Below are 15604 nucleotides of genomic sequence, written 5' to 3' on the forward strand. Positions count from 1 at the left end.
ACAGGTGAGAACAAAATCAGAGTAACGTGTAGTATTTTTTAACATCCAGATATCAGATATCAGATATCAACAACCTTTTTTGTATTGTGAATGCTGACAGCACAAACATCTGAATTCACTTCCCACTAAATAACAGGGTGCAACTGACCAGACTGATACATGTGATTTGAATTCATGGTTTTATATTGTTTAAACAGTATCGGATGCTGTGATCGGATAAGTCCTTAAATCCTTAAATACTGTCCTTTATTAAAGATTGTTCACTTGTCCTCTTTTGTTTTATTCTGTCTTCACTTTACAGTTCTGTATCTTTGGTTAGGTTTAGTTAAACCAGTTCAGTATAAAAATACAAACTAATGTTGTTTTGTATTTTTAAGTTGTTCTCAGGCATTAGATTTTTATGAGTCTACTGGCCAGTTTTACAAAAAGTACTTTAAAGTGACTATGCAGTCCATGTATTTAATTACAGGCCGTGTTGGGCCTTTTATGAATTTGTTACTATGACGATGAATACACACAAGCAAATCAATCCACTGTTAACACAAAACTATTGACTACACATATATATTCAGTTTCTCTATGTGTATCTTAATATATATTTAAGCAACCAAAAACATCTCTAATGTTGCCAGTTCGGGCCCCGCCCACCAGCTACTCAAACATTCTGTTTGCAAGAAGCAGCCAACCAGAACAAAGTTGGCTTAAACAAAGTGGGAAGGGAAACTAAAATGGCGTGTTTCATAATATATAACATAATATAAACTACATTAAGGCCTGCTATAAGACACATGCGACACATGCAGGTCGCCCCCTGAGCCACAGTCGCCCCGTGGCTCAAGGGGGTTGGGATGCGTATCTGCAACCGGAAGGTCGCCGGTTCGATCCCTGGGCTGTCTGTCCTGGTCGTTGTGTCCTTGGGCAAGACACTTTACCCTACCGCCTACTGGTGTTGGCCAGAGGGGCCGATGGCGCGATATGGCAGCCTCGCCTCTGTCAGTCTGCCCCAGGGCAGCTGTGGCTACAACTGTAGCTGCCTCCACCAGTGTGTGAATGAATAGTGGCATTGTAAAGCGCTATATGAAATCCAATCCATTATTATTATTATTTTAAATGGGAGTCTTATACAGTCCAAGAACAGAAAGATGGAGTTGGAAATTAGCAGAACAGGTCCCCTTTAATGAAAATCTTTCTTTAAATGCATTAATATTGCTGTCAAATCCTTGCTGCTGATATTCTGAACATGATGTCATCACGTGGGATCAGCCGTGTAATTATCAGATGACATCTGCTGTTAAAAAACAAAGTGTTTTTCTATCATTCCACCGCCACAGACTCTAGCCAGTCTCCAAGGCAACTGGAGGCTGGTCTGCTAAGAGCATGGTTTGTGTCGACATGGCAACAAGACACCTCCTACCACGCATGTTTTCTACAGTCTGCACACTGCCCTGTAGGGCGGAAGCACAGTTTTAGTGCATGGTTTTAAAGCCCCAGTCAGATGAAACAAAATCACAGTGTGTGGATGTGTGCAGGAGTCTGCTGAAAAAAAGTCAGCAGAGGTCTGATGATGTTGATAAATTGTTATTTGGCTGTGTTGTTCAGGTTACTAGGATACAAGGTTGAGTCGAGTTTTACAGCTGATGGTCAGCAGTGACAAGAGACAAACAACGTGTTCCTTCTGCTCCTGCTGGCCTCTCAGCTGCCGACGCACAACATAGTTTAAGAGAGATGGTTGTTTTGTTGCAATGTAGACTTTTATCCATGTGCGTACAGCTGCTCTTGGGAGTGTCTGACACATGCTGAGTCACACCGTGGATGTTGGCATAACCACAGTAGTACCAAATACTTCTAGAAACAACAGCAATAACAAAAAATGTTGTTGTGCAACAAAACGTTAAATAGACATTTTCAGCCCCACTCCCCCTTCAAGCCAGCTTAATTCTAAGTGGTTGTAAACGGAAGATCTGAACAACAGGTAGGTGGGGCTTTTGTGCTCACAGCATGACCTTTGTGCCTAAGTTGACAATATCAGGGATATCTCCTCTCACAGCATACAGAGAGTAAAAAACCGTCAGAAAGTGTTTCGATCAGTGTGAAGCTCAGACTTCACTCTGAGCTTTATTATACATGCACCGATTTCATTATTTCAAGCTCTTACCCTGTTAAATATGAGCATCCACCACTGGAGCAATACAAGAAATGACAGAAAACAATCGGCTTCCTTCAAAATGTACCTACATTGCAAGATATTCAGCCTATTTCATCGGTGTTTGATGGGGGTCATTTGAAAAGGTCTACCTTTTCCATAACAGGTTTCCACCATCATCCGTGTAATCTGTATGTATTACACTGCATTTTTGGCTCTTTGTTTTTGGCCAGCACTAGCGGTGATGAACCACATTACAGGAAGTGGTAACTGAGCATTAATGTGTGTGCATGTGTACGTGGGTGGGAGTCGCTGCAGGCCTATAACCAATTACATGTTCATCTTCTCAGTAGCTAAAGCACAGCAGCCTCATGTCCCACTCTTGTTCACAACCAGCTGCCAAACACTGACACTCCTGTCAGTGTAAAAACTGCAAACCAGCATTAATCAAAGAATCAGAAAGTGATCCGAAATTTGACTCTTTTCTTTCCCTTTGTGTCTGAGATGGTGCTCTTTTGCACCCTCTGCTGGATCAGGGGTGACAAAAAGTCTTGAATGCATAAATAGAACGTATTTGCATTAAAAGTGTTAGAATTGTGTTAATAATATTGTTGTTGTTGTTGTTGTTTTTATTATAGTGGTGCAGAGGGCGGCCAGAATTAGCCATGATGGATAACCTCTTCTCCACCACGGCCAGCCAATCACAGAGCCAGTTTTTCTAATCAGTTTATCCAGTTTCCTGGTGTCACCAGCTTTGATCTTGCTCTCCAGCACACCAGCACAGCATACCAGCACAAATTAGAGACAGAAAATCTCATCTCACTGCAAATTTGGAAGAATCTCACCTTCCTTAGAAAATACAGCCTGCTCACCCGTTTCTTGTATAAAACATCTGTGTTGATGGTCCAGTTCAGCCTGGTGCCTGAGTGGATCACCAGGTACTTGCATCACATCAACATCCTGTCCCAGAATAGAAACAGACATGTTATAAACGTGCTTCTGAAGCCTATCACCATCTCTCTGGTCTTCACTTGCACATTCAGAAGCAATATAAGTACTATAACTTTTGATTGCCTTTTAAAATTCTGCTTTGTTGTTTTTGCAATATTTCATTTTACTTACCAATTTTGCTATTGGTTGTAATGATATTTTCTCCTCTGGCTGCTCCCTTTCTCACACCAACCCTCTGAATGTCCTCCTTCACTACATCCATTAAACTCCTCTCAGGTCTTCCTCTTTTCATCCGATATCCATTATCCCTCCTCTGCACATGTCCAAACCGTCTGTCTTGCTTCTCTAACTTTGCCCCCAGACTGCTCAACCTGAGCCGTCCCTTTGATATACCCAACTCTGCCACCTCCACCTCCTGTCCTGCTGTTAGTGTAACTGTCTCCAAACCACACATAACAGCAGCTAATCTTGTAAATATTTCCTTTCAGTCTTGCTGCTATTCCTCTGTCACAAATCACCTCTGACACTCGTCTCTACTGACTCCACCCTGCCTACACTCTTTTTTTCTTCACCTCACTTGTGTACTGTCTGTTGCTTTGGATGGTTGAACCCAGGTATTTAAACTCATCAAAATTCACTACCTCTACCCTTTGTATGCTCATCTTTCTATCTGTCTCCCCCTCATTCATACACATGTATTCTGTCTTGTTTCTACTGACTTTCAATCCTCTTCTCTCCAGAAGAGCTCTTCAGGCTCTCTTCCACCTGCTCTCACTATAGATCATGATGTCATCTGCAAACATCATAATCCACTGAGACTCCTGCCTGACCTCATCTGTCAGCCTGTCCATCAGCACTTCAAACAGTTAGGATGTGGATCAATCCCTGATATAATCCCACCCCACCTTGAAACCATCTGTCACTATTACCCCCGTCTTACTGTCTTAAAATATTTGTGTAAACTGGTGGTGGTCAGAGGGCCCGGTGGCGCCAGTGTCCGGCAGCCTCGCCTCTGTCAGTGCGCCCCAGGGTGGCTGTGACTACAATGTAGCTTGCCATCACCAGTGTGTGAATGTGTGCGTGAATGGGTGGATGACTGGATATGTAAAGCGCTTTGGGGTCCTTAGGGACTAGTAAAGCGCTATATAAATACAGGCCATTTACCATTTATAATGTTTAAAATGTATCAGTTCTGCAGATGAATTTGTGAAATTCTGCTGTACAAACTGACTTTAAAATGCAAGATTACTGTCAGACTTAAAATGACCCATTGTTTGGCATAAACTTTTTTTTTCACTGGCTTCTATCCACAAATGTCTTCTTTGAGAATCGTCACACAAGTCCATCTAAAACCTATACCACGACTTTCTGATGCAACCCCAAAAGGATCTTTGTCTATTAAAAACGGGGTTTGGGGTATAAATAACTGTTAATGTATAAGGCATTAGTGAAATGAGAAATATTTTACAATGTGCTGATTTAAATAATTTAGGGCACAATGTCAGATATAGTAAACTGACAAACTTAATTTTCAACATCTTTTCAATACATTACATGTTCTTTTTTATTTAACTTATTCTAATCAGCATTACCTTCATTTGGTTTCAGGGGTCAATAAACCATTAGCTTAAAAGGATTTCTAACTGTGATGTATCAGATTAAACGGCTTTGACTAGCTAAACGTTATTCTATTATTATTTTCATTTGAACAACAAAAAGCGGCATAAAGGGTGGCATTTTGTATCGGAATAGGCCAAAACCTTAGCCAGAGCCCCTGAGCAAGATGGCGGCTCCAGAAACGCATCACGCGGATATTACGTTTTTCTGTATGGTGACGTAGTGCGTAAAATACGCAGTACGTAACGGACGTTCGGATCAAGAAGCGCACTTGGAACTTTTAAGAGGGTTGGATGTTTCATGTGTTTCAGTGTTAAAAACAGAAAATTTTTAAAGTTATGTTGTTAAGTAGCATATACCGCTTCTTTTGGACAATGCACACGCTCATGGTTCCCAATTAACACATTGTTCTTTTTTAGTTCTGTAATTGCTGTAGCAACAAAGCTAACGTTGTTAGCTGCAAGGCTAACACATTCATTCATTCCTTATAACTGCCACACTGTTAGCATACCTACAGCTAACGGTGTTCGCTAGTATTGTGATTTGACATTAACCTAATCCGCTAATATAGACCTGGGGCAGGTTGTTGACATTTTGTTTTCCACTTTAGTTCACACAGTTGTCACTATTTACGACCCGGTTTAGGTGACAGTGACCCAACATGTTTCGTCCCAAACCGACTCTGAAGGACCGACAGCACCTGTACAAGCTTATCATCAGCCAGCTGCTCTACGATGGATACACTAGCATCGCCAACAGTCTCATCAATGAGGTGAAGCCACAGAGCGTTGTGTCTCCCTCTGAGCAGCTCATGCAGCTGGCAAAGATAGGTAAGAGTTGAGACCTTCTTCTGATCTTGAAAAACAGCATCTTGGGGTGGAGGATACCTAAAAGTATTTTGTGCAATTAAAACAAACAGCCGACACCGACTTCATAGCTTTTGCTTCAATTATAAGACGAGCTGTTTTTGAAGTGAAACAAATAATGCTAAATTCTGTCTTGCTTGAAGAATGCACTCTTTCACTTCACCTCAGTAAGACTTTTGGGATCATCTATCAGTCACACTCTTCTCTACTTCTCTGCTATGCATGTGTTGCTTGTTTGCACTGGTCTTATTTGACTGAAAGTGAGAGTCATTAGTGTGCGCCATACTGCAGCATCATTTACAGTTGAAGAATTTTCTTTTGCATCCTCACAAACACTCATGTGGCATAACCACAGTTTCCAGCTAAGTTAAAGCTTTTGCAAACATATGAAAAGAGGCTGACGTAGTAGACGTGGCAGTGTGAAACGCCTCCAAACTGCTGACCTTTTGCTTTTAGCTTCCTCCTATTTTTCCTGCTAGGCTAGGCTAGGTTAGCTCCAGTCTGCCACCTCTGACTGACATATGCACAAAACATGTGCTAAAAAGTCAGCTGTGTCGTAATGGCTGCAGTTCGCCCTGGACACCGTCTTTTCCCCCTCTGCCCTTAGGACAAAAATTCAGGACTATAAAGCTCAGACCGAACACACTAAAACAGCTTTAAAAAGAAAAACATAACTGATTATAGAGTGAATGACTTTCTTTTAGGGCAGATTTTTTAAGTCTTCTACTGGTGCTACTTTTACTGGTTTTATTTATTCTGTCTATCTAGTTATCTAATCTCCTCTATCTGGGGTTAAAATCTCAGATTCTCAGGCCTTTGTCCCAGTTGTTTCATCCACATCTTGGTTTTGGTACTGTATGTCTTCAGATCCTAACTACAACCTACAATCCATTACAGGGATGGAAAATGACGATAGTGCCGTTCAGTATGCGATCGGTCGCTCAGATACTGTAGCCCCGGGTGTTGGCATCGATCTGGAATTTGACGCAGACGTCCAGACCATGTCTCCAGAGGCGTCAGAGTATGAGACCTGCTACGTCACATCTCACAAGGGCCCTTGCCGCGTTGCTACATACAGTCGAGATGGTCAGCTGATCGCTACAGGCTCCGCTGACGCCTCCATCAAGATCCTGGATACTGAGCGCATGCTGGCGAAGAGTGCCATGCCCATTGAGGTGAGGCAGCTCAAACAGCACAGGCATGCTGGATGTTTTTAAGCCAGTGCACTGACATTTTTTTTCATTTCCACATACATCAGGTGATGATGAATGAGACGGCGCAGCAAAACATGGAGAATCACCCTGTGATTCGGACGCTGTACGACCACGTCGATGAAGTCACCTGCCTCGCCTTCCATCCCACCGAACAGATTCTGGCATCTGGCTCCAGAGATTACACCCTCAAACTGTTTGACTACTCCAAGCCCTCTGCAAAAAGAGCCTTTAAATATATACAGGTCAGATGAATTGTTTACAATCCAAAGTGACAAAGCTGATGTATATAAATGCAAATCTTTGTAATCCAGTTGTCGCCTTATCGATTTACCCACAGGAAGCAGAAATGCTGCGTTCAATCTCCTTCCACCCCTCAGGTGACTTCCTGCTAGTGGGGACGCAGCACCCCACCCTGCGCCTCTATGACGTCAACACTTTCCAGTGCTTTGTGTCTTGCAACCCACTGGACCAGCACACAGACACCATCAGCGGGGTCAGCTACAACCCCACAGCTAATAGCTATGTCACCTGCAGCAAGGACGGCAGCATCAAACTGTGGGACGGTGTCTCTAACCGCTGCGTGACGACCTTCGAGAAGGCACACGACGGAGCGGAGGTGTGCTCCGCCATCTTCTCCAAGAACTCCAAGTACATCCTGTCCAGTGGGAAAGACTCGGTGGTCAAACTTTGGGAGATCTCAACAGGCCGGACTCTGGTCAAGTACACAGGTAGGGAGGATTTGCTGTTATTCTAAACTATGACAGTTGAAGCATTCACAGTCACAGGTTTGCTGACGCAGAACTTACCTACAGTGAGCTACTTGCAACATTTAAAATCTATACAAAATAAATGTTATAACAAGTTTATGGCATATTCATATTTAAAATTCCAACACCATAATGATAACATGACTCAAGCATTACATTTATCTAGTGTGCATATTAGCTGTTCATGCTGAGACATATGACCAGAAATGTAGTTTATAGAAATGTATTGTTTCTGTCACGAGTGTAAAGAATATTAAAAGAGAAAAAAAATGCAAGAAATAAAGTAAAACAACACAAACTAACCAACTAAAAAAATCTGCTCTTTGGCTGTTTTAACAAAAGTTTATTTGGCACGAGGAGTCAGACCTCTACAACCTTCAGCATGGACGTCATTTCTTTTTTTAGTCCAGCGCAGAAATAAAACTTAAAAAAAACAAAACTGAAAGCATCCACACAGCACACACAGCTCCTGACTGAAGCCCAGCTGTTAACACATTGCGATGTTACTCAGCATGTATATTTCTATATTTCACACACGATTGTGTATCATATTGGCACTATTGAACAGGATTTCATGTGGATCATGTGTTTGCCGTCCCTGTGTTGTTTTTTTCTAATGATTTTTAATTTTTAGTTTCATAACTGTGCTGTGGATGGAAGCAGTGGCAAAGCTTACTGTTCTCCAGCTACTGAACGGGTGGTTTGATTAAAAATTCTTATTAGGATTTAAATTACAGAGGTTGGATCGCACTTACAGTAAGGAGCTTTAAAATGCGCTTTCTCCCACATTGTGTGTGTGTGCGTGTGCGCGTGTGTGGAGGAGAACATCCAGAGTGTTATGTTTTGCATTTTTCCCTTAAGATACCTAAATGGATATATGCAGTGTTTCATCTTGATAAATCATGTGTTAGTGTGCCATGCTTGAGTAAAAATGTTTTTTACTCCTATTTATCAGCTTTTAGGCACTGTATTGTAACGTCTCCATCAAGCATGATCATAATGCAGTGGTAGTAAGGATCCTATTTGTCAGTCAGCACTAGAGGTCGCCTTAGTTTAAAAAAAATCACTTATGATGCCATTTTGTCCGTCTTTTAATTTTTTTATGATAATGAAACACATTTAATAGTGTTTAATTAAACAAATCAGAAGGAAATAATACACAGAAAAAAAGAGACGTGGTGCTCACTTCTCAGCTCAACACTGTAAAAACCAGAGGAATGAGCTGCAGTTACAGGAGAGCCACTAAAATGACACAAATATGAGCTGAATGGACTTAACCTGGGTGCTCGTTTGTCACTTTGTCACATGGTCCACATCGCTTTGTAAATTTCACGTGTTATTCTACAGTTTTATGACGTGTGTAATGCTCTGAAAGAGACAAACCACTTATGGTAGCAGTATTGTAGCATGGGAACTATATAATGTTACAGTAGAGCCACAGTCAGTGGAAGTGAGCAAGTGTGCATGGACTTTCAAATCAATAAAAATGGCAGATTAGGGAAGAAAAAACTAAATAGTTTTTTAGAAGTGGCGTCTCAAACTCTTAATATGTGTAAAACTCTTCCATATGTGCAACAGTTCATGCTGCAACACTGCTATCTGCACACACGACCCTTTATATTTCTGCATCTCCTCACTGTACTTGTCATTTCTCTCGTCTCAACACACTCTGCAGATACCATCTGCACGATGTTATAAATATCTCATCTATAGAGGTTTTGCAGGCACGTGACCCCTTATCACTTCCCAACCATTTTAGATATGTAACATGTCAAGCGAGTACTAAACGTCATGGAGATGAGATAAACTATGGCAGTTATAAGTAAACAAACAAATGTATATTCTCGTTATGTGGAAAAATCAGGAAAGGGAGGGCTGAAGATGGATGTTAACTTACTCCCTCTGAGTGTGTTTATTGATGCTGTGAAGTGCAACCCTGGCACTCTCTCTGACTTCACGCCACACACTTTATATCGTTATGTTATCAACAGTTATACTGGATGAGATCCAAAGGCCTTGGATGCTCACTGCTATTCACAGCTGTTACTGAAACTATATATTTATTCTCCAAATGGTCATTTTGTAAAAATGTCAATTAAAACTTCAAGTATTTTTTTAAAAAATTTCTAAGAGATTTCAAAAAAACGCGCCTTCTTGTAAGTGTCTCCATTTCAACAGCTTAGTAGGAAGTGTGTCAGCATCCTCGTGGCTTAGTGCTGATCCTGTTGCTGTGACAGTGTAACATCGCCTATGGCAGGCTGTAACATTCTCCCTCTGATAGAGTCACAGGCTGCATGCAGCTTTATTTGGACACTTTAAAATCATGGAATGTTACAAGCATTCTGCTCCTGATGAAAATCATCAGGATTTTCATCAATCAGGAAAGAGAAGTTTATGATAAGTTTGTGTGGTTAAGTGCGTTTAGTTGAAAGTGCTACAAGCACAGTAAAAAGTGCATGAGGTCCTCCTGGATGTGATTTATGTTGGTCATGAAAACCATTTCTGTAGAACAGAAGTGATCAGTGCTGTCATCAAGGAGTTTTTATCACGAGATAAGTTATGCTTTATTTACATTCACCAGTATCTGTTTCAAGTAATATTTGGCCATTTAACATTGAACATTTTGAGAATAAATATATAGTTTCAGTAAAAGCAGTGAAAAGGAGCTAACGGAGGCAAAAACAGCAGTGCTTGCTGATGGAAAATCAAAAAAATCCTCAATAACTCACGAGAGAAATGACAAGTACAGTGAGGAGATAGAAATAAAAGTGTGTGTGCAGATGGTGGTGTAGCAGCATGAACTGTTCAAGATTGTTTATTTGATACGTGCGTAGTTATACAAGTACAACACACAGTGAAGTGTGTGTGTTATTTATTTTTTATTCTTCTAAGCTGCCATTGTTAATGATTTGAAAGTCCATGCCACACGTGCTCCCTCGCAGCCTGTATCGCTTTGATGCTCTTTGGCTTGTGAAGACTACACTGCCCCCTAGCAGAGCAATGCTGAATTAATTTTTCTAACTGCAGCGAAGCAGTGAAGAACTTGTTGTCAGCTGCTCGGATTGCGTTTTACTTTATTGCAATAACCAGGTCATCGTGTCTTCACTGGTTTATTTTCTGTGATGCTACATATTACCTGCTGTTAGGACATCAGTGTGATTGAGGTGTTTTAAATATACAGTAGCTTTCAGCTGCCAGTGCTGGATCTCAGTAAAAATAAAAACATTTCACTCCCTTTCCTTACAAAGTACAAGCTTCATCACACTGAATCAGATTATGAGGAATCGTGACTGTTGCGTCTTCGACTGCTGTTCTGATAAATGTTGCAAAAACTCCTGCCAAATCAAGAGCCTGATGACGCTGTGTTGGAGGGTCTGCAGACATGTGTTGCATTGCCACTTCCTTCCTTCTTTGTACAAATGATCATAGTTTCAGATTTTCTTGTGAATGTTTATCTGATAAGAAAACACTTGTGGCGTGCTTTGAGAATTCGGGGGTGGGGGTTGCAGACACAGTGATGTAGTAATGCGTTGTGCTCAAAGACTGGAGGGATTTTTTTTAGTGGTTGGAATTTCTTCAAAATTGTTAATGTGGTTTTGATTCCTTTCTTAAGGAACATGTGGGCTTCAATGCCCTGCTTATTTAACAGTAATTAATAACTATAGATAAATGTGTGGCCTATACACAGGCTACACATTTAAAAAAGTGTAAATGTAAAAATAAACCCCACACATTTAAAAAAGGGTTACCCAGGAAACCAGAGCCTAATTGTATAATTTAGTCTACTAAGCATCAACTAATTGGAAGGTTTCTGTTCGATCCTCGGACAAGATAATGACCCCAAGTAGTTTTCTGATGCATCCAGTGCTAGATTTAGGTGCAGAAAAACATGCTTGTGTGAATAGTTGTGAATGAGGTGAGTTCAGTTAGACTAGACAAGTGCTGTAAAAGAAGCAGCAGTCCCAACTACACAGCTGCCCATCCATATGCTGGTAGTTATATTTTTGCTATCATATAACAAGTATATTATCTACAATGCTGCGTGCTAACATTCAGCACTTATGCATTTGATATTAGCAGGGAATCGGCAACAAATGATTAATAATTACACCAGCAACACTGCCGTGATCGCTCTCTGTGAATGTCCTAAGTCTACAAAATGGAGAAAACTGGGTAACCTGTATCTCAGTAGGAGTCAGGACTCAGTAGAGTTTGGACAAGTCATCACTGCTGGAGATCTTAGTGTTATAGAGATCACATTGATTTCTACTGGTAACGCTCTAGGTCGGAGATGTGTCTGCATCTGTAATGAGATCTGCAACACACATCATCCCTGCAACTTCTATCCTGACCCATAAACACGCTGTCATTTAGCCTGTGGAGAATATTTCTCCATCTTTGTGCTGTTCTTACGGGAACGGGGACAAACCAATAGCATTCATGCATGCACAAGATTGCAATGTGGTTCATTTAGAGTTATGCAATCACCATTCTTATGGTGGCAAATTAACATACATCAGGCAGCTGTAGGTACACAATCAAATGCTGTACTACATGAATAGTTCCTGCAGTCACCACGTCATCTCCATGTCCACTTCCATCAGTCACTGGAGACAAGAAGAAAAAAAGTTCCCGGCTGCTCAAAGACAACCAGCAGCTAAGTCAAAGTAAACTTTATTGCCATGTCAGTACACAGTGTACACACAGTGCAAATAACAAAACATGCTCAGATGCCAAAATTTACAAATATGAATGCAAAATAGGAATATGTAATCCATATACCGATTGGAAAATATAAACTATGCAAAACATTTATGCAACATATAAATTAGATTAGGAAAACGTGCAATAAAGAAGAAACAGCTGATTAAGCTGAATATAATGCCTTGACTTTAGAGGTATGACCACGGCAGGTGTCACGTGCATTCTTCAAGGTCAGTATAAGACTGGCAGTCTATGTCCTTTGGATAAAGTGTCTGTGCATTAGTGAGTGTTTCTATCAGTCGGTTATTGGAGGGGTGTGGCAGTAAGGAGGACTCTGGTAGGCAGCGTGGGCTTGAGAAGCCTTTCGGCCTTGGGATAAAAGCTGTTGCACAGCCGCTTGTTAACTTTTGCCTTCTCAGGAATTGTAGTTTCTGCAGCGATTTTTTTGTTGAGGAAATGGTGTTGTTTGTGTGAGACATCTTCAGTTATATGGACACTGACGAACATGATCCTCCTAACAATCTCAGTTTATGATGAGTGGGTCAGTTCTTCCTGAAATCCAACATTAGCTCTTTAGTTGTGTTGACGTTGAGAGATTGTTGTCTGTGCACCAGTTTGACAGCTACTGGCTCGTCTTTATCTGCGGACTCATCGTTGTTGCTTATCAGTGCTAACGCAGTCGAGTTAGCAACAAACATGATAATGTGGTTGGTGTTATGTGTTGCTGTGCAGTTGTGAGTCAGCCGAGTGAAGAGCAGAGGAATGGGTACACAGCCCTGTGGAGCTTCTGTGCTCAGTGTGATGATAATAGAGGTGTTGCAGCTCATCTGTACTGCCTTTTTTGCGAATGGCAGTCAATGTGACAGAATCATGTGTTGATCACATAAATAACATGTCTACTTTACAAGCCACAGCTGATATTTTGGTGTATCAGTGCAAGCTTAATTCAGTCAGGGCCACTGTAGTCAGAGGTGATTATTAGAGAGTCGTAAAACCCACTATTCTATGTCCGCAGTGGAAAAGCAACGGTGAAGTAGTGGCAGCAGCACAGAACAGAGCAGGCATCATGAAAGGAGGAGCTACGTTTGAGGTGGGTTGCAAAGTGGCTTACAGTTAATAGTCGGCACTTTTGGTTATTATTGTGCAAACTGTGTTGTCATCATAGTTTACACAACTTGAGGCAAGCTTGACTTGCTGCTCTCTTCTCCTGTAAAAGATTTAAAACGCTTGCTGAAAAGTTTTCTCTAACTATTGCAGCTCTCTTGCTCCACTTCTGGAGTGAGTCATCGTAGAAACACCTGTAGGGTCCAACCTGTTCAGTCTCAACAGTTTAGCGACAACCAACCAAAATGATAACAAAACACACCACCCACCAGCACTCACAGAATCACTTTTGACACTCGCCACATGCGTGAGGGCAATAACAGTGAGCATAGACTGGCTGGAATCCAGCTCAACTGGCATAAACTATACAATTTATCAATTGCATGTGTTTTGTGGTAGCATGTCTCTGAGAGCTGCCTACTCTCAGGAAGGGATGTGCAGTGCATCTAAAAAGATACATACTACAGTGTGTTACACAGATACCACACATGCACAGAGATGCTCATTATTAAAGGCCCAAAGGAAAACCTGTTTGGAGTCAGTGTCTGTGATTTTAGGCAGTAATAATGTTGTTTCTGTCCTCAGTTCACTTTGTTTCACCATGACATCATTTCACCAATGAGACAGTTTTTGTTATGTGAAAGTACTGAATTGATTCACATCCATCTCTCTGTTCTAACGGACAGAAGCTAAAGTGAGCCCACACAGCAAATATCTTGTTTCTCTGTGAGCGCTTCCTCATCGGTGGTCAGGCCCTGGCTGGCATCTCTCCAACCCTTGACTTATTTTCTGTGTTTGAGTTGGACTGGCTGTACTTGGATGTTTATAGAGTAACTCGGTAAAACACAATCTGGCCTTCACTGTTATAATTTGAGCACTTTAGTTTTTGGGTATCGGTTGTTCGTACTCATGATAGCTGATAAGCTTGGGAAGTGAGGACAGTATTTATCAGTATATCAGCTGATATTTACTTAAAGTACAGCGAAAATGATTGCAGCAGTATTTAAAGTGGAAGTGTTTTGTTTTTGTTTTTTTTTCTTTAATGCTCGGTTACTTAGAGTGACCTGTCGGGCTCATCTGTTGCAGGCGCGGGGCTGAGCGGGCGTCAGATGCACCGTACGCAGGGCGTGTTCAACCACACGGAGGACTACGTGCTGCTGCCCGACGAGCGCACCATCAGCCTCTGCTGCTGGGACTCCCGCACAGCCGAGAGGAAAAACCTGCTGTCTCTGGGTCACAATAACATTGTCCGCTGCATCGTCCACTCACCAACCAACCCGGGCTTCATGACCTGCAGTGACGACTTCAGGGCCCGCTTCTGGTACCGCCGCACCACCACAGACTGAGCCACCAAAACAAGAGGGTGTCTGACTCTTGTGAAGCCTTCCCTGACCTCAGCAAACACTCGCAGTCTTCTTCAATCATTTTCAGTTCAATGGAAAGAGGACAGTGGAATCAGAGGAACAGTGCGTAGGAAGAAAAATAAGTCATGTGGTTTTCTTTTTTATGACCTATTAAAGAGTGTAGAAACTTCAGTGGTAACACTCTTCTCACATTTCTTAGATATCATTCTGCAGGTTTGATTTATTTTCCGCTTTTATATTTTGTGTATGTCCTTATGTTGTAATTCAGATTTTTAATAAACAATTCAAAGGAAAAAAGTGTGTTCTATGAATTTGATGGTGTAACGTCTCTCACTCAGAGCTTATAACACAGTCTCAGTGATATCCTGTCGATATTTTAAGAACACAGTTGTTGCTGCAAAAAGTGAGCGGCAACCTGTCAGGAGCACCAAATGGACACAACGCGCAAACAGCCAGAGCCACTTTGCACTTTCTGTCACAGTTAAGCTTAAGAGATCCCTCTAAACTTTCTTGGTCTTATCTTCAAAAACAGGAAAGAGGGGAAAAAGAAGCAAACTTCTCAAAGCTCCTGTTTTCCCTTCTCTAGTGTGGCCTTTGCCCTCTGCCTGGAAGGTCAGGCTGCCCCATCGCCCCTCTGCATTCCCCACCTCTCCCCGACCCCGCCGTATGTCGTTCAGACAACAATAAGGAAAGTCCCAAGAATTTGTGCTTTCAACAGTCACTACCCCCATTTTCTTGGCAAACCCGACCAAACCAATCAGTCACAAATATAGAGAAATGTTCCATATTTAAAGCTAAAGAGGAAACACAATAAAAGGCAATGAGAAAAATTCCCTCAGTTAGTTGGAAGGGCAGACGAGTGGTGAGCTGGGTA

General features: G+C 41.6%; 1 protein-coding gene across 3 annotated transcripts; it reads left to right on the top strand.

Moving 5' to 3' along the window:
* Positions 1-4848: 4848 nt before the first annotated feature.
* cstf1 (cleavage stimulation factor, 3' pre-RNA, subunit 1) lies at positions 4849-15027 on the top strand. Of its 3 annotated transcripts, none has more exons than XM_013272151.3 (6): positions 4849-4999; positions 5357-5541; positions 6475-6752; positions 6836-7033; positions 7129-7519; positions 14453-15027. In XM_013272151.3, the coding sequence occupies exons 2-6, from the start codon at positions 5373-5375 to the stop codon at positions 14710-14712; spliced, it is 1296 nt and encodes a 431-aa protein (XP_013127605.1). In that variant the 5' UTR covers positions 4849-4999; positions 5357-5372; the 3' UTR covers positions 14713-15027. The 3 variants fall into 3 exon arrangements, with proteins under 3 accessions (XP_013127605.1, XP_019214116.1, XP_019214115.1); XM_019358571.2 differs by lacking the exon at positions 14453-15027 and adding an exon at positions 13278-13346; XM_019358570.2 differs by having other exon boundaries at positions 4949-5046.
* The last annotated feature ends 577 nt before the right edge of the window (positions 15028-15604 follow it).

This window comes from Oreochromis niloticus, linkage group LG5 (genome assembly GCF_001858045.2).
Source record: "Oreochromis niloticus isolate F11D_XX linkage group LG5, O_niloticus_UMD_NMBU, whole genome shotgun sequence".
Taxonomy (NCBI): domain Eukaryota; kingdom Metazoa; phylum Chordata; class Actinopteri; order Cichliformes; family Cichlidae; genus Oreochromis; species Oreochromis niloticus.